Raw genomic sequence first — 19,267 nt, 5'->3', positions numbered from 1 at the left:
AATTTGTACCTTGTTACAGTATACCAAATCACTCGACTATATTCGTCCTAGGAGTCCTCACAGAAGACGATGATATGGGATCGGAGTGCAGAGAGAGAACATGTAAAACAAGTCGGAGGGGTCGTGTCGTGTGAGCAAGTAAGAATCGACGTAAAAGAAGTTTGTATGTTCAGGGGGAGGGAAGGTGGAGGGAGGGAAGCCATCGGATTTTCCCGAGGACTTGGTCTTGTCGGTCATTTCCGAAAAACGATCGGAGTACCGGCCGACTGATGGAGTTCGGCCGATCGGACCGATCGTTTTGGTGAGTTTCAAGACACCCATGAGTAGAATTACAGGAATAACTTCCAAGATTAAAAGAATGCAAAGCAAGTAACGATATGGTAGAATGATATATTATAAAGATGATTTTTCAGGAGGAGCACGAACATTTCCAGCTTGTTGAAACCATGGGATTTCGAGTAACCAACTTTGGTCGATGCAAGATACGTTACGGGCGTAAATGGAAGATGTGATGGTCTGATATTAGCGGTTTTTCACATCGTGGGTCCTTAAAACGTTCAGATCGGAGGTGCAGGAGATCGATAGAGTGATGGAGTGATGATGATTGTAAAGTGGGAGAAGGAGGTGATAGAAGGATGATAGGGAATGATGCCCGAGTTGAATGGGGAAGATCGAGCATGATATTTGATCGCATAAGTGGGGATGATTTTATCCATTGCGATCGCGTGGGTACAAGATGAGAAGAATCGATGACGAGGGATAGGTCGATACGATCGGAAGGGGGGGGGGAATGGATTTCGAATGTGAGAACATCGAGGAAGAAAACATACCAATTCGTCATACACTATCGCAGGTACTTTCTTACTCATCAACACTGACGAAGGATGTATCTTGACCGGCTGTGTATCAGTAAGTGTAGCTCATTATTGTATATCTCCGGAATCTCCCACACAACTAAAGCAGAGCGTAAGACGGCGCTCCCAGTCTCACTGAAGATAAATGCCGAGAAGCGCAATGAAGAGGGGGAAAGATGAAGATACGCGAGTAGTAAGCAAGATGCCGGTCACAATGGACCGTGAGGCAAGAAAGGGTTGAAACTGGAGAAAGAAACGGACGAAATGAACATGAAAAAAAAACTCACCAAGCTACCTGCCGTTTGACGATAACTCCCATCAGGTTGTATAACCGCAGTATTCATGAACAAACCCCTTATCAACGCCTTTCCTACCTTTTCCGTCTCTCCACCACAAGTAACATCAGGATCATGTCCTTCTCTCCTTACCAATTCTCTCAGCTGATCACGAACTTTGACAGCAGCAGTGAGGGTTTTACCATTAACAAAATTATCTTTGCACCATTTTGGTAAACTGGTGGTTTCCTGCTTCCCTTTCTCTACCCCATTGCCCTTCGTCTGCCCATTTGGCTCCTTTTCCCGGGAGATCGATTGTGTCCCACTCTGTCTTTGTTCCTTCAAGGCGAGATACGCTCTAAAGACGTTCAACGACGTTATATGATCTCCATCCCGATGAACAAACTTCGTCCTTGCCCCAGCGGCTATTTCACGGTCGTTCGCCCTGTCTATCCATATTGGTCCTGAAACCAGAAGCGAGAGTATGTCGATGATTTCTGAAGTACATCCTAAGGAGATTGATGCAAGGAGGATTCGAGAGTGTTCTGGGTCAAGTGGATAATGGAGCATCTCAAGACCTAGAGGAGTTATGGTTTTCGGTCCTGAGAGAGCTCCTAATCCTGCGAGAGTTTGGAAAGCAGCGGTGACTATTTAATCAGTAAGTGTCGACCTCTGCAACATCGTTCAACTATACTCCGAGTGAGATGTTCAGGTAATCGATGGCAGATGATTTTCGAGAAGAGGATGACTCGAATATTCACCACTGTTTTGACTCGACACGAGAGTATGAGAACATTTGGAAAGATGAGGATTGGGCGATGGAGCGATGACTCACTAGGTTCTCTACCAGGATTATCAATATACTCAAAAGTAAAAGGATCTAATTTCATAGCTACCAACTGTAACACCGCCGAAGCTAAATTACATCTTTGTATTTCCGGTTGATCAAATTCGGGTAATTTGGAGAATACTTCTTGAGTGAATAACCTATAACATTGTCCTGCTCTTTCTCTACCCGCTCTTCCTGTTCTTTGCCAAGCAGCGGCTTTACTGATCTCTTTTTTCTTGAGATGTTCGATAGCTTTTCATCAGCGCAGTCACATTTTCCTCCCCGAACACGAAATATAAAGAGACTTCACAGGCGATAAGAAAAGTGTGAACCCACAACCTGAATTCCGAAATATATATTCTTTCTCTTTTTTGTATCCGGTATCGATGACCACCGTCACGCCGGGTATAGTCATTGATGTTTCAGCGATGTTGGTAGCTACTATCACTCTTCTAACATCTTTGTTTGGCGGAGCGAAGATTTTAGCTTGAGCTAATGGAGGAAGAGCACTGTAAAGTGGCAATATCTGCATCTGCCGGTCAACATGAACCCATCTTTCAGTGGAGACACATGAACGTACTTTCATCTGTCCAGGTGGAAGCTCCTTTGATACCCTTCTGAGCAGCTCTACACAATTCTCAATCTCCTCCGCACCTATTCATGAGCTGGAGTAGACCGTAGACGGGATCACTTACCAGGCATGAAAACCAGAATATCTCCCTCACATTTTGGCGTACAATGAACTTGTAGAACTTGTCTAGCGGCAGATTCAATAAAGTCATCTACTGGTTGAAGAACATGACGGGTGTCCACCTCGTACACTCTTCCTTTGACCATTAGTGCGTTGCGACCACTGTGATATCAGCTAAACTAGTGAATTATAACGAAAACTGACGTTTCGAAGAAATTCTGAAATTTTGTAGGATCCAGAGTGGCTGACATGATGATCAGTTTGAGGGGTCTGATTCGTCCTCTATTGTTCTTTGGGAGTATTTCAGAATTACCATTTGTGATCGTCCCATTGGACTCAGGATGGGTAGAGGAAAGTGATTTTCGTAAACGTTGTATTCGTTTCAGAGCTCCACAGAGAAAGTCGGTGTTGAGAGTTCGTTCATGTGCTTCGTCAATGATAATGATGTCGTATTTCAAAAGTAAGTTTGGTCCTTCCTCATCTTCCTCCGTAGTCTTCTCATCATGGCCATTGCTTTCTCCATTGACCTTGATCGAGTCGTTGGCAGGTTTAGGGCTTTGATCCTGAGGCTTCATTGATCGGGGAGTCCCAGCAAGTTCACTACGGTCAATTCGCAATTCGTAAAATTTTCACAGTTGTAGTGAGAGCCCGAAAAGAGACGGGTCATAAATTGGAAACGAGGAACGATCGACTAAGAGAGTTGAGAGAAGATATGAAGGAGACTTTGGAGATTAAAGAGAGGGAAGACTCATACACACCGCATCAAAACCCCTTCTGTCATATATCTAACCCTAGTACTTCCCGTAACAGCCTCTTCAAACCTCACACTATAACCCACTTCTCCCCCAACCACCGACCCCATCTCAGCTGCCACCCGATTGGCCAGAGCTATAGTTGGTAATCTCCTCGGTTGGGTAATGGCGATCCTAGGTCCACGTTTGAACCTAGAGACAAATTCTCCGTTTTCGATAGGATGATAATGATCAAGAGAAATTTGATGTGTCCGTAAAAGTTGAGGTAATTGGGTAGATTTTCCACAACCTGTTTCACCTAATATCTTTCATATAAGCTCTTCCTCTGACTGTTCTTGGATAGCTTACTATGGTAGTATCATGATCTATGATCTCTTTCAAAATCGCTTCCCTACCTTTACGTTAGTTCCCTTTTGATGCTTTGTATTCTCATACTCTCTGTACGGTAATTGGTCTTATCTGGAAGTGTGAAAATGTTTGATGATGATACTCACCTCTATAAAAAGGTAAGCGTTTTCTAGTCTCTAGTAGATTGATAGCTAGATCTCTCCTCTTACGTTTGATCTCTTCATCATGTTTCAACGAACCGTTGATCATTTTACGCTTGCGTTTCTTTGACATGATTGGAGTTGGTACGGGGGAAGCATCGTCGGAAGAATCGGAAGAGTCGGGTAAGACTACTTTGGATTTTGTAAGAGATGAAGGACCTGCTTCAGCTTGTAAAAAGACCATAGTTGATCATAAGGAGGAAGAGTAGGGAGGGATCCAACATTTGATCGAGACCAATAGCCAAATTTGATGTTTCAATTGTATTTGTTGGGCCCCGCATTCACACCTCCCCCACTTACTCACTGGAATCAAACATCGGCTCTCTCTCACACAAACCTTTCCATTACGGTCAAGCAGGGAGCAATCGTTTGGAGAGTGAGGGAGACTGGGTATGACTCTCATATCAAAGACATATGGCGATTACATACACGGAAGGCTGGGAATAGGCAGGGTTTTAATGTTTTGAGTAAGTCACAGTACCAAGGTATGTACCAGCCGGTGGTCAAGCTCTGACGTCACCACACCACCCAGTACCTACTTACCCGACTCCTTTCCATTCCTCTCCTCTGTCTCTCTCCACTTCTTTTTTATCCACTTCACTCGTATATTCAATCGTGTGAACGTACTCAATACACGAGGATGACTGCTCAACCACTCCCCAACCCCTCTCAACCCCTACCATCGCCTATTCGACTTCTCGTCTCCCTCTCTGCTCTCTGCTCCACTCTCCACCCTCCTCATCCTCCCGCAGCAGGCTCAGAATCCTGGCACTCTACTCATTCTGCCTCTTGGCTGCAGTCCGTTCTGAAATCTCTTGAGATACAATCATCCCAACTCCCTCCTACTGTCACTCCAGATTCTGTACACTCCGTATCGGACCAATGTTCCGACTGGTCTGCCGAGGAGAAACAACGAGTCGCAGGTATCTTGGTCGAAGCTTCTTTGGCCGTGGAGGCTGATTCTGCGAAAGCTCAGAAAGAAGAGAGTTTGAGATATACACCATTGGCGAGAGCTTTGAATCATCTCACATTGACAAGACTTGGCTTGGAAGGTGGGAAGTTGCTTTCGAAAGCGGAAAAGAATCTTTGTACGACACTCTTTAACGCTTTGAAAGCCGCTGAAGAGGAGAAAGCGCAGAAAGAGAAGGTGGAACAGGTTCGTCAGGCTAGGTCGCAAGGTTGGGGTGGGTCATTAGGTAGACATTTAGGTAAGTTCCATAACACACTGATCATTGTTCATTGTTCATCTCAACATCTTCTAACCCAATATCCTCCCACCGGCGGAATAGTTGCTCTTGGAACATTTAGACCGATTGTTTCATGATACGGAGAGAAGGAGAGGCTGAAAGGACATGAAGGAATTGAGCTCACATTCAGCAACGGGAGCAGGTGTCATAGCTGGTGGTGTCCTCATCGGCGTGACTGGAGGACTCGCTGCACCTGCTATCGCCTCCCTCCTTGCTCCTCTAGGAATTGGTAGTCTCTTAGGAGGTGCAGCTGCTCCAGTTGTTCTGGGTACATTGTTCGGTGTTGGAGGTGGAGGCTTGGCCGGTAGACGAGTGAGGGAGAGATGGAAAGGTGTGGAAGAATTCTCTTTTGTGGAGATTGGAGATGGAACTAAGGTTACTAAAGAAGAGATGGATGATCTGAACGAAACTAAGGAAAAAGCAAAACAACGAGCTGCAAGGAAGAAAGAAGAAAGTAAAGATTCGATTGTGAAAGTAACGAAGGACAAGACAATCACCGGACATACGTCACGAATTCCGGATCCAGTGCAGGAGGAGAACAAAGACGATCATGCTACCGCTGAACAGGCCGTCGAAGAGGGTAGACAAAAACTGGAAGATCGACTCTTGAGACTCTCACTCAATTCAGCTTCTTCTCCAAAACCTGATGCCACTAGGACGTCAACGGAAAGTATCAGACCATCATTGGACCATCCAGTCGAAGAGAAAACATTGACGCAAGTGAAAAAACCGCCGAGTTTGACAGCTATCATCGTCGTGCCTGGTCTTCTCACAGTGTCTCGGACAGAAGCTATCACAGCTTGGCGTGCCGTCTGTTCCTCCGAATCTGGGGCAATGCAGATGTATGATGCTCGAGAGAAACCTACGGAAAACATGCCGATCTCCATCGGGGAAGGGAAACAAGCGACGGGGACTATTGCAGAGAAGACTCGAGAGGACGTTCGGATAGAGGCTGGGGGTGATTTGAGGGAAAAAGGAAAGTCAGATACTTTGGCGGGCCTGAAAGACGGTAGAGACGTTTATTTGTTGAGGTATGAAACGTCGACCATGCTCAAAACTGGACGGTGAGTTTTATGTTTTCCTCTCTCGCTGACGAGCTTATTTACCAGAGACATCGATCTGTGGAGTAAGCCATGAAATCCTGACACTAGGGCATAACTGATCGAGTAGTCGAAAGCAAGTTAAAGGCTAAGATCAAGTCGGAGATCATCAAACGAACTGTTCTCAATGCTTATTTCGCGGCTGTCAGCTTACCTCTGTATGTCTCTCTTTATGTTCATTTTATTCCTCACTACTGCTACGCCCGAGATCCCAATAACACCACGTCCACTCGGTGCATTCCACTATACTACGGAGTGACTGGTATCACAGATGACGTGGGGCATGGTTGTGAGAGCTGACATTTAGTACGGTCTACTCCATGGCAACTATGTCCCTCGATAATACATGGATGCACGCTGTCGACCGAGCTCGTAAAGCCGGTACTTTACTCGGAGAAGTTTTGGAGAAACGTGTGCAAGGTCAACGTCCCGTTATCCTGGTCAGCTATCCCAATCGTTTTCTCCCAGTTGTAAGCTGACATTGACAGATCGGTTCTTCATTAGGAGCTTTAACAGTCCAAACTGCTCTTCTTCATCTCGCATCGTTGTCTCATCCGACTGGATCAAACGGTATTGTTCCAAATTATGTCGAAAGTGCTTTTTTGATCTCTCTCCCTTCTGCTCCCACGGCGGAGGAATGGGCAAAGTGTAGGGGAGTGACAGCGAGAAGATTGGTGAATGCTTGGAGTGAGAGTGATCTAGTTTTAGCTGGTGTAGTCAGGTCAGTCATTCAATTCTCTTCCTTTTATCCTCCCCTGAATCGTTGTAAGACATATCAAGAACCGGTATTGTCCTGTAATACATCTAGTCAGCTGGTACTGAGTATTCTCATCCCTTCCGCCTACTTCCCGATCGGAGTAAAAAACAAATGGTACTTGAGTTATAGAAGTATCGCTGATGAATAGATTACACGAGGTGTTATCCCGTGCTACGACATTATCATCAGGTATCAAAGTTGCAGGATTGGGTCCAGTGAACCAACCAGGTGTTGAAGATGTAAATCTGAGTGGAGTTCTAGGTGGACATATGGAGTTACAAGCTAAGATTGGGGATGTTTTACGTGTCATCGATCCGGATGCATGAATGGATATAAGTGTTTGTTCGTTTATTCTCTTACAATCGCTCTTGTGCACGGTGTACATTTCACGCTACTCGAATGTACATGAGGCCTGCTTGGTTCTTCCGCCAGCCGGGCCCTCTGATCCCCCGATCCCGTGAAGAGTAATGTCTGATGTATACCCAAAAGACGGGGATCGAAAAAGGCTTGAGCAACTTGGTCACATGCCGAGGTGACATCCCGCAAAAACCGGAAGGTTTACCGTGTACCGTGTGCCGGTAAATCCGGAGAGGAGATGAAAGTTAAAGTGCAATTTACACACTTCAATTTGTCTTGGCGATCTACTCATGGTCACGGGATATCGGCTCACGATGGCCTCGAGTACTCTACTACTAGTGTAGTCACTATCCTCGGCGATACCTCGGTGTAAAGACGCGTCTTGAAAAGTAAAAAAAATCAAAAATCAAAAACCTTGCTTCACTCCTGACTATTAGACCAGGGAATGATACATCTTCCGACGGTAGTGACATCTATATCACTTTATCAAAGAGATAAGGTCACGCGTTGACAATCAAGTCTAGTACTCTGCAGTATCGTCACGATCCTTTCCCTCTCCCTCAACATCGTACAGTATACAGTATACTCATATTTCATCGAACAACGGTATCTTTCCGATTCTCTGATTTTCAAACTTTGAATCTTTCACATTTAAAACATCCGGATTTCAAGGAACCCGTGTAAGTTAGTCGTCAACTGTGGTGCTGTAGGTCGCGTGAAGCATGCGTTGTTCATAATGGGTCAAGTATGTAAATGTATCAGATAAAATCTGAACACCACTTGTTCTTTACTCGTCCACTATTGGATCAATAGATAGATAGATGGATGGTGAAAAGGAAAGTTTTCTTGAACGGGTGAGTGAGGATTTATTTTAATTTCCCCCATCAAGTTGAATTCTCATATTACCGTTTCTCTCTTCCCATCTACGATCTACGATGTACGATGTACGACCCACGACCCACGGGCTCAGCAGCCGTACTAGCAGCCGTGACTTAGCCATAAGACATCGGTAACGAGAGTTGTTGAAGTGAATAACTCTCAATCGTTCTCGACTTGTAATCTTCACTGTTCTATACAAAAATGAAAGTAGATCTGATATCAGAATCACCTTCATCTCACAAAACACAAAATTCTCTGACAATCTTAGGATATTGGGATATCAACTTTGATTCAAACTTGGTCTGAAAACAGCTCAAACGACATACTCCTTACTGAAAGACAACATCCGCAATTCTACAACTTCAAACATCCTCAACCCTCCCTATTCTTTACACGCTACGTTCCGACATGTTCGAAATACATTCTCCATCACCTGTAAACCATTCTCAACTTTCTTTCCTCTCTGAAAATTCATCTAATCCATCACATTATATCAAACGTGAACGTAGTCCACGTCCAACCCGACCTAATCCTTATCCTTATCCCCACGGATCGGGGAGTAAAACGCAATCAACTCTTCTAACCATCCCCATTTCTGAACCCATGAGACCGATATCATATCGAGACCAATCTTCCTCACTCATACCATCTAGACCAATTCCTAAACGTAGTCATTCTTTCTGTGGTGATGCCTCTACAACAACATACGCATTAGCTTCAACTTCTTCTAGATATTTATCAGAAGATAAAAATAACATTATAGCTCCTCCATTAGAAAGAACCCTCACTTCTCTAGGTAGGCCTAAAGGAAATTATCGTCGTCCAAACTTTTCCCCACAAAATAAAACATGCACCATGATGGATACAGGATTTATCTCAAGTTCGTACAATCATATTCCCAACTATAATCTTTCTTCATCCAACAATCCAAATCTCAATCCTAATCCCATTGCTGGTGGAAGAAGTCAAGGAGAGATGTTAGCTCCATCTTTACAAAGAACGGTGAGTTCGATAGGTACAGAAGGTAATAAAAGTTCGGAAGATATGCAAATGGTTCGACCACGACCTAGATCATCTAAAACTTGTCCTTTGGTTCAAAGAGGGAGAATTGAAGATGTTCCAGAGTTGAATTTGGATTTTGATCTTCATCCCGTGTCGTTCATGGACGTTCTTGATTTAGGTTTTTCATCGATGGATAATGATGTGAATGTACGAGAAGAAGGAAATGAGAGTAGAGAAGGACTGGAGAGAAGAGAAAGTGTTCAGATGAGAGGTGGCAGAAGTGGGAATTGGTTGATGGTGGAAAGTGAGGATGTGTCGATGATTGCAAGAAGGGCAAATAGGACGATTGTGGATTATGAAGATGATACGATTAATGATATGGAAGAAAATCAACATATCACTTCATCAACTTCTTTACCAATTATCACTGTAACTCAAGACCATTCTCCCACTCAACACGATCAACACTTACGACCCATGTTTCATCCTCCTTTTCACCACTCTCTTCCCCCTCATCATCATGAACCACATCAACAACACGGAGGATTCTCTTCCTCTCGTCCATCTATAAACCCATACCAACCTCAACCTCAAACACATACACCCACCTACAATGCTCATACATCTACAATTCAATTTCCTCACATATTATCAAAACCAAACCAACATCCTTCTTATCCCATTCAATACCAAATTGGACTTCCCACTCAATACCAAATCGGACTCCCCACTCAATACCAAGCCGGTTTTCCCACTCAATACCACATCGGACTTCCCACTCAAGATCCTTATCCAACCCTTGACCCTACCCAATATCTTCAATCCGACATAGACGCAGCATCATCAATTCAACCAACCCAAAACAAGTCATATCACGGTATTGAAAATCGTCATTCCAATCATCGATCAAACGAACGATTCCCATTGAAAGAATTAAATCATTCAAACCGGGTATTATTGGGTATATCATCTACTCCAGGATTAGAAAGTGATCATGGATCTAGAAGCTCAAGTTACGTTATGACACCTTTGAACCATTTTTCATTATCTGGGGATAGATATGAAAGTGATGATGTTGGTAAAGTGATCGAGGAGGGTGTTGGAGGGTTAGAATTAGTTTAGAGAAAAAAAAAGTATTGGGATTGGGAGAGATAGGATTGTAGTTTTGCTTTCCCAAGAAATAGTGGGAGATAAAATAAAGAAGGGAGGGGGGGACCTTTAGGTACAAAGAGAGGATACATGAGGGAGACAGTTTGGTCAGGCTTTCAAATGATATTGCATGTGTTAGTGAAAAGAAGGAGAGAGAGAGAGTTATCAATTGAGGGAAGAAATGAAAAAAGGTGTATCGAATTTATCTTTGACATGTATCAACACTATCCATGTTTTTCTTTTGTCTGTCATCATCATTTTCGTCGTTTTTCATAGTGTTTTCAGCTATACGGAATGCATAGTCTTGAGTTATTAGATCCCGATTTTATATCATCGACCAGTCTGTAATAACCGTCTAGCTAATTCTTCTTCATCTTCAAGAGTCGACCTCATATCTTGTTTTCTCTTTTTAGAAACTTTGTTATTCCTCTCTGACGATTCTTCCTCCGAATCTTGGATCGATAATGATTTACCTTGGTATGATTGGTTTTCTGCTGAGTGGACGGAATGTGAATCGGAATCGTACATCTCACCAATCATCGGTCCTTTAGACATGGCCATGATCTGTCATTAACAAAATTCTCAAACCGTAACCAGTCCAAAGTGGCACAAAAAGGAAGATGAACGGATGGATGGGTGATAAATCATCATTGACAGACGGATCATCTACCAAAAAGGTGTGCTACAAAAATTGAATTGGAGAACCTGACGAAAAAAGAGAAAATGACAATCCAGTGCCGAAAAAGGATCAGAAACCAAATTGAACTGGAATATAGAAATGATGAAGTCAAGGAAAAACCTTGAACTGGAATGCCCATTTCTGAATAAAAAGAGGGGAAGGGGGTGGTTGAGGGGGAGGGGGGAGATAGGAAAGGAAAAAAAACCCTTTACTCACCTCTTTCTCCTTCTCTTTCCTCTTCCTCTTCCTCTCTCTCTTTTTATCCCTAGCTACTTCCCTGTCAATCTCATGGGCTTTTCTCATTCTTTCCTTCTCTTCATCCAAATACTTTTCTCTTAATTTCGAATCCCTGGCGATATCTTCTGCCTCTTTACCAGCTTCGTAGAATGTCGTCGGGTGACCGCTTTCGTCAAAAATGACTTTATCAGGTCCAGAACGAATTTTCAATAAACCTTTTTTACTCCCGCCGGCTTTCAACTTTCTCTTTGATAGATCTTCTGAAGATATCAAAGGTTTTCTACTTTTTCCACTTGTCGACCCGCCTTCATTCTCTTCACTTTTTGGGACTCCTTTCTCCTCCGAGGAATCTTTTGGCATATTGTGAGATTTGGGATCGAAAGTTTTGGACAATGTGGGATCAAGATTTGTAGAAGAGTCATTTGGGGAAGGATCAAGAGATGTCGAACCGAATTCTGGCAAATCATGATCCCTCCTTGTCAATGTGAACACTTCTTCTTCAGATTCTGAAGCTGAAGAAGAATGTCGAATGAGGGAATTGTAATGGGGAGTGAGGATAGATTGGTTTTTCCTCTCAAACATTCGATCGTATTTCGTCCGAACGGATTTCTGTTGGTCAGATAAATTGTCAAACGAGTGATGGACCACTGACTTTAGATTGTGCCGCGACATTCTCATGATCTTCATCTTCTTCTGATGCAACGTCTACCTCATCAGAGGAATCACCACTGTCTCCAGGTTCACGTGAGTTATCTGAGTCTTCTTCATCACTGGTCATCCCCACTCCGTCAGATTCTTCAGATTCTTCTTCATCATCATCATCCGTTGGCTTGCCGGGGAGAGAGTCCTGATTCTCATCCGAGTCCTCATCCGATTGCACATCTTGATCCTTCTCAGACTCATCAGAACTACCCACCAAAGCAGCCTCATCCACTTCTACCTCTGGCTGTTTCACTCCTCCCCTCGATTTGTTGGCCTTGCTGGTCTCGAACAATTTGATCTGAGGAGCTCCGGGTAGACCCATACTAGCTGCAAACTCTTCTGCTGGGAGTTCGGAGAGTTTAAATATCGTCTTGTCTTTTTGTAAATGTACTGAGCGCATGTATGAGATGAAGGCCTGGTACGTTAGCTGCTCTGAGCTAGGGATCTCGTGACGTCTGCCACCAGTCACACAACTCGACTTCCAAACCAGGGCTTCACGACACAATTCACAACCGACTAGATATGACGTGGGACAAGAGAAAGGTCGAGGGAGACGAGAATTTGGAAAACAGAAGAGGCAAGAGAGACTTGGGTGTGGGGACGAAGAGGAAGGAACAGCGAAGTCAGGAAAGCAAACGGAGGACGGACTCACCCTCTGTCCAAGATATTTGATCTCCGGTTCTTTGAAAGCAAAATTTTGCATCTGTTGATGTAAACTTCCCACTTTACTTTGTTTTATCTTGATCTTCTTCACTTCCAAACCCTTATCTTTCCATCTCTGCAACATTCCCTCTTCCTCACTTGGACATAAAAACAAAAGGGCTTTCCCTTGACTTTGATACCGTGCTGTCCGACCAACGCGATGAATATACGTATCAACGTCTTCCGGACAATCCAATTGTACCACCCAATCGACCGATGGAAAGTCTAGACCTCTTGCGGCAACGTCTGTACATATCAAAAGGGCTGATTTAGAGGAAGAGAACCGTTGGAAGATGGTCAACCGTGTGGCTTGTTTTTGTTTACCGTGAAGATGCAAGACGGGTAAACCGGGGTGAAGTCGACGGAAGGTTTCGAATATGAATCGAACCTGATGATCAGCTTCGAACCTCTTCTTTCCGCACTGTCTCCGGCCAATTTTTTTGTCAGATGTTTGAAACGGACGGTCCTGTTATATGCCTTGCCCACAGGAAGTCACCAAATTTGATTTTTCTTTTGTTTGTATGAATTGAATCGGCGTTTACTGTTAACAGGATGGGGCAAGAGAGAAGGAGAGATCGACTCACCTGTTTGCCACTGGTAACAAATACCACACCTTTCATTTTCAAATGACTCTTCACAAAACCCCACAAAACGTCCAATTTCTTCTCCAAGCCGACTACAGCGTAATACTGCTCTAAACCTGCCGGAACAACGCCTTCTTCTCCCGGTTTGTTGCAATTGATGTATAACGGTTCATGTAAAGACAGCTTGGCCAAAGCTGCCAAGTCCTGGCTCTGAGTGGCGGAAAACAAGAGGGTTTGTCTGTCGTTTTGGGCATTCGGACCTCCAGGGGAGAAATGTGAGACAATCGCTCGAAGTGCAGGTAGGAATCCGAGATCCAAAAGACGATCAGCTTCATCGAGGACTATAAGTCAGCCCAGCTCAATCCTAGTCTCGTGTGGAATTTCTCTCCCCCCCACCCCCCCAAGCATCTCTGAGACAGGTATAGTAGTACATGACAGAGAGTGAAAAAAGGGAAAGAAAGAAAAGACTCACTTAACACCTTGACACCGGCTGATTCGAACCCCACTGTACTATCTAAATGCTGCAATAACCTCCCCGGAGTAGCGATCAAGATGTTCATCCTACTCAATCTATCTCTCTCCTCTTTTAAAGGTTTCCCACCGATGACTAAACCCGCAGAGAAATTATGGTATTTACCAACATCTCTTAATTGGTTGAAAGTTTGTACTGCTAATTCTCTCGTAGGGGAGATGACGACGGCACCTAGACCATCCAACGGACCCCATTTGAGAAGATATAGTCTTTCCAACATCGGGACGAGAAAAGCGAGGGTTTTTCCAGAACCTGTGGAAGCTGATCCGAGTACATCCCTTCTGGCCAGTGAAGGTGGTATGGCAAGAGCTTGAATAGGGGTTGGGGTTATGAAGTGACTACTTTTGAGACCTACTCGTCAGCTCACACACGTGTCATATGAAAAGAACGCTGACCTTTGAGGGTCTTTGAGGATATGGGAAGTTGAGAGAATTGGGTGATTTCGTGATCAGAGTCCTGGATGTCAGTCCAGACACAATTTGAAGAAGATGGAGAGAACGGACGAAATTGTCAACTCTAGCTTGAAGTTCATTGAGCTCTTGCTCAGCTTTTTGACGACGAGCAACGTTGTTCTTGACCAAAGCTGGTTTGACTTTGGTCCTCTTAGAGTTCCGGGAGCTAGAAGGGCCAGCTTTGGGTTGAGTTGATGTCATTGTGGTGGTGATGATAAAGTGAAAGAAAAAGTTTTGAAAATTGTTGGGTGGAGATGACGTTGCACCAGGAACGGACCTTCCTTCCGCTCTCCTCCCCCATGTTCCCCCCCCCACCCTCCCCATGACACCCCATCTCTTTCTCTATTTGGCCATCACTCACTTACTCCTTCACCCTTCTTTTGCTTGCCTCGTGTAAGTCATCACACACATACCTTGGGACAACTTCCATGCTCTTCCCACGCCTGAGTTGTCTCGCCACAACCACAATTGAATCAACGACCGACAAGCGACCTAGATCCTTTGTGAGACACTACTACTACTTACTCACAGTCAGAGCCGGTCGTCGCCAACGTCATGACCCCTTCTCTGCTATCTCCTTGATTTCGTTATATCTTCATTCTTGTGCTAAATCAGAAACTTGACCATGCCTTCTGCATTCAGAAGAAGAGTGTGGCTACTGCTCGCTGCTACTCTCACCCTACAGCTGGTCATCACACGATCCGTCCGAGTTTTGAAACACGACTTCGACCCTTCACCTCAAATCCTACTCCGAAGAAGTACCGACCATGCTTCGGTCAGTCTCTCGTTACCCTCCTCTCTTGATTTCCATAACTCATAAAGCTGATACGCATAGTCATCTTTACTCCACATACCATATGAAGAATGGTACTCCTCCGCTCCCGTCGCTGCGAAACCTTTCATACTTCTCGCATTATCACTCGTTCTCTGCTTCTTGTTCTCCTTCATCGGTATCTCCGCCTCCGACTTCTTCTGTCCAAATCTTTCTACTATTGCCACTTATCTAGGCTTGAGTGAAAGTACAGCCGGTGTGACGTTTCTGGCCTTCGGGAATGGAAGTCCTGATGTCTTCTCGACATTTTCCGCATTGAAGAACGGAACGTTTGGATTGGCCATTGGTGAATTGATAGGTGCAGCGACCTTCAGCAAGTTTACTCCATGCTCATGTGTATCATGCTAACTTGTCAGTCGTCTCCATCGTTGTTGGCTCCATAGCTTTCATACGACCTTTCCACGTACCCCGTTACGCCTTCGCAAGGGATGTAACATTCTTCACCCTGGCTGTGGTCGTGCTCATCACCGTCCTACATGATGGCTCCCTCACTGTCTGGGAGTCAGGCGGTATGGTCCTCCTCTATGTCGCGTATGTAGGCGTGATAGTCACTGGTAATTGGTTCATCCGACGACGGCATAGAAAAACCCCACACGGATCAGGTTATCTTTGGCAGGGAATGGAAACCGAAACAACACCTCGTCCACCCAGTCTACAACTCCCATCTCCTCGCATTGATAATGCCCCAGAAGTGATAAACCCAACCTTAGAACGTAACCCATCCATCACCGCTCTCCCACCCACATCAATCACCGAAGGAAGATCAAGATCTCCTTCCATCATCCGTTCCCCTCACCTTCACGCTTTACATCAACCACATGAGCATGCTGTGGACACACCTCGAGCGACATTCTCTCTCTTGGGAGCTATAGAGTTCCGAGATGTTGTAAATTCTCTACGTAGAGAGTCACAGACTCGAACCAATGGGTTGAACTTTTCCGAAAGTCCTACAGAACAGAATGGCTCGGAAGACTATTTCGGTCCTATACGAGCTTACAACCATAGACGAACGTTATCCAGCGGTCTTCACAGAACACCTTCAGCAGACGGAACACATCGTCGTACAGAAAGGCCAAATAGACCGAGGGCGTCATCCCTTCATCCTGGAATGTCTAATCCAGTAGGACCATCCAGAACAGAATCTACCCCTATCGTTCCTTCACACAATCCTATCTTTCCACGTCCTAAACCTAGAGAACACGTCACGGTACATCCTCAAATTCCTGAACCCAACCCATGGTCGGATCAACGTGGTTTTCCTCCCACACCCACTAGTCCAACATTTGTTTCTAGCAGAACTCCTTCCCCCACAAAACCTGAACGACCAAAAGTGTTGATTCCACAACATGACTCCCTTCGACCGACCAATGACATACCTGTCATATCTGTGACTGATCCATTCGGAGCTGCTGGTGTACCATCTCCTGAGCGATCGTCCACCACAATGGGCAAAGAATCCCCCTTCCGGTTTCGTCGACGAACACGGATCATTCTTCGCGTCCTCTTTCCTTCTTTGCAATCCTTCCGACACAAGTCTGTGTTAGGCATGGTCCTAGCTGTCGTATGTGTACCTGCTATATTGGCACTTACCGTCACCCTTCCAGTGGTGGACGACGGTTCCAAAGATGAGGGAGGTGTAAATTTACCTGAGGGGGAGAACGAGCCATTGAATGAAGAACGTACGAATGGTGAGGACTATCAAGATGGTCATGAAGATTATGAAGACTTTGAGGAAGAATATGAGGATCGGATGCTCACCCCTGATATTGGGGAAGAATTACATCATCTGGTCGATAACGGTTTTTCGCCATTACATTCACCATTGAGGAGAATATCTCATTCTGCGTTAAGAAGAATGGCAGAAGATCTGGAGAACCAAAGGGAAAGAGGAAAGGAAGAGACGGAGGAAGAGGAACAAGAGGAAGCGTTAGATTTTCAACCTGTTTTGACTGCTTTACAATGTGTTTTGGGACCTTTGTTCTGTACTTTGGTCATGTTTCGTGAGTTCGACATATTCTTCACTCTCACAATCTTTCCTTTTCTTACGGCTGTCTTTTTCTTTGGCATCACCCTTTATCATTGGTCCCTTTATCAGCTCTCGTCTGTCACTTTTGCTGTCAAGCGGTGTCAACATCTTCACTGTAGCTTCATGCGTTAAACTCGTATATTTGACGCTCGAAATCAGCCTATGTCGTCACACGCTATATACTTCGAATCGAAGCTTCAAGCGAGGCTTGAGCTTCACATGATACTCAGTACAAGCCTAGCTGACGCAAAGATGGACTGTCATATATGAAATACATACTGCTCGGAGTGGGCATAGCGGGGATCTTAGCAGCGATCCTCGTCCTTCGACTAGCTACAGATGGAACACAACGACCATGGAGGTTGGTGAGATGTTTTGCGGGCTTCATCTGTTCGATGGTCTGGATCGCTGCTATAGCTGACGAGGTGGTGAGGGTGTTAGGGGTGAGTGTTTGACTTTTTTCTCATGCTTTCCTTCGGCCCCTGCCACTCCTTCACGTTGTACAGCCAGCCTGAGGTCTTGATTTCCATCGAAGCCCGCGTCCTTGACTCCTCGGGTCAGACTTGCAACATCACCTCTCTGCTAACGATTACCGATCCCTAGGCTCGGCGAAACAAAAGGGTGTGTAGTTGCTTCGAACTCGCTGACTTCCAGGCCATTGGTGAGATCCTAGGTTTGAGCGACGCCATCATAGGTCTCACGAGTCAGTCCTTCACCATTGATGAAACTTGGGCTGACGCTCAGTCTTCGCTGTAGGTAACAGTCTGGCGGATTTGGTGGCCAATGTTACCGTGGCTCAATTTGCGCCTGCCATGGCTTATGCGGCATGTTTTGGTGGACCGTGAGTGTCTTCTTTCTCTACCTCTATCCTGTCCTCCATCCTGTCGTCATTGTATGCCCCAACTCTCTTCGTGCCCCTTCATCCCGCTTCTGTGGTATCACAAACTCAGCAAGTGATATACATTCAATTGCAATCATATGAATCTTCTCAAAAGATCACCTAAACTAACCCACAGGATGCTCAATCTGTTACTTGGCGTAGGAGGTTCCGGCACTTATTCCATCCTCGCCACCCCTTATCATCTCCCAGTCAAAGTTGATTTCTCTCCCACACTCTGGGTCTCAGCCTCTGGTCTAGTCTTGGTATTACTAGCCACGGCAATCTTCGTCCCTTTAAACGGATACCTCATAGATCGTCGATGGGCTTGTGTGTTAATCGGGACATATTGCGTGTTGATGGGTGTGAATGTGGGTGTTGAAGTGACTATGGGTCGGGATTAGTCCGACGTCTACTTTAGTCTATAAACCTAGGCTTCTTGGTCGGTATCAGCGACGTAATCTAGACTTCATATCTCTTGGTCGAGTGGAAGTCATGGGGATGGTGATATATCTTGTTGAGAATGTATTGTTGTATATATGTTGGTCCGGATGAAATATAAGCTGCGTCATCGGTAAACCCGAATGACCCGATTTGACTGGAGAACGATTAGATAAAGTCTACCCAAACGAACTTGTCTTCTCTAATCTATACTTTGTATACAATTCCCTTCTATCATCCGCCCCTCACCGTAGAGTGCAGTTTTCTACAGTAGGTGTACGCAGTAGTACGAGTAAAGTACTCAAGTGTACAATCACTCCCCAGTCAATCATCAAGAAACCAAATCTTCAGTCAAACTCCCAAACCACCCAAGTCCCCAAACACCCATCTGACCAACACGACACTTACTCTCAAGAGACACTAAGAGGCAACCATAGTAAGATACTTAGTATGCCCTCCGACCAAATCCGGTATTCATATTTATAATCATCAAAAATACATCCGATGTTAAGACCTAAAACGCCATATGTCCGATTTTTCCATGATCATAATCATCTTCCATCACATCCTTATCGATATCTCAACTCAAATCCCTCACTTGATTCTACTGGATTCACAACTATCGGATCTTCAAGGAAATCAACGAGAAACAATACAATTTTTGGAAAGAAGTCCATTCTTATATCTTTGTCATCCGTCATTTCGCATATTCAAGGAAATACAATATACAAGAATAGACGATATTTATCTATGAACTCTCCTA

At 44.8% G+C, this 19,267-nt stretch overlaps 5 protein-coding genes across 5 annotated transcripts; 3 read left to right on the top strand and 2 right to left on the bottom strand.

Moving 5' to 3' along the window:
• Positions 1–393: 393 nt before the first annotated feature.
• Positions 394–4,133, bottom strand: TREMEDRAFT_29971 (uncharacterized protein; the record flags this gene model as incomplete). Its single annotated transcript, XM_007003815.1, has 12 exons — positions 394–516; positions 831–899; positions 1,142–1,392; positions 1,456–1,776; positions 1,965–2,210; positions 2,295–2,490; positions 2,539–2,612; positions 2,654–2,811; positions 2,854–3,218; positions 3,404–3,706; positions 3,750–3,792; positions 3,892–4,133. The coding sequence occupies 12 exons, from the start codon at positions 4,131–4,133 to the stop codon at positions 394–396; spliced, it is 2,391 nt and encodes a 796-aa protein (XP_007003877.1).
• Positions 4,134–4,589: 456 nt separating this feature from the next.
• Positions 4,590–7,379, top strand: TREMEDRAFT_43510 (uncharacterized protein; the record flags this gene model as incomplete). The annotated part of the gene is made up of 7 exons (XM_007003912.1): positions 4,590–5,157; positions 5,327–6,260; positions 6,306–6,322; positions 6,364–6,454; positions 6,604–6,736; positions 6,785–7,017; positions 7,202–7,379. The coding sequence occupies 7 exons, from the start codon at positions 4,590–4,592 to the stop codon at positions 7,377–7,379; spliced, it is 2,154 nt and encodes a 717-aa protein (XP_007003974.1).
• Positions 7,380–8,697: 1,318 nt separating this feature from the next.
• On the top strand, positions 8,698–10,413 carry TREMEDRAFT_61605 (uncharacterized protein; the record flags this gene model as incomplete). Its single annotated transcript, XM_007004048.1, has 1 exon — positions 8,698–10,413. The coding sequence occupies one exon, from the start codon at positions 8,698–8,700 to the stop codon at positions 10,411–10,413; it is 1,716 nt and encodes a 571-aa protein (XP_007004110.1).
• Positions 10,414–11,227: 814 nt separating this feature from the next.
• Positions 11,228–14,228, bottom strand: TREMEDRAFT_30305 (uncharacterized protein; the record flags this gene model as incomplete). The annotated part of the gene is made up of 7 exons (XM_007003862.1): positions 11,228–11,661; positions 11,806–11,965; positions 11,991–12,065; positions 12,291–12,473; positions 12,711–13,148; positions 13,345–13,685; positions 13,817–14,228. Coding segments are annotated over 7 exons (2,043 nt in total), but the record flags the coding sequence as incomplete, so codon positions are not given.
• Positions 14,229–14,953: 725 nt separating this feature from the next.
• On the top strand, positions 14,954–18,609 carry TREMEDRAFT_43509 (uncharacterized protein; the record flags this gene model as incomplete). The annotated part of the gene is made up of 7 exons (XM_007003911.1): positions 14,954–15,103; positions 15,164–15,494; positions 15,517–17,160; positions 17,439–17,629; positions 17,841–17,889; positions 17,931–18,027; positions 18,203–18,609. 7 exons carry the CDS (start codon positions 14,954–14,956, stop codon positions 18,465–18,467), a joined length of 2,727 nt encoding a protein of 908 aa, XP_007003973.1. The 3' UTR covers positions 18,468–18,609.
• Positions 18,610–19,267: the final 658 nt, after the last annotated feature.

The sequence above is a fragment of the Tremella mesenterica genome (genome assembly GCF_000271645.1).
Source record: "Tremella mesenterica DSM 1558 unplaced genomic scaffold TREMEscaffold_4, whole genome shotgun sequence".
Taxonomy (NCBI): Eukaryota; Fungi; Basidiomycota; class Tremellomycetes; order Tremellales; family Tremellaceae; genus Tremella; species Tremella mesenterica.
The sequence above is the reverse complement of the archived record's forward strand: the minus strand, read 5'-3'. Positions and strand labels throughout refer to the sequence as shown.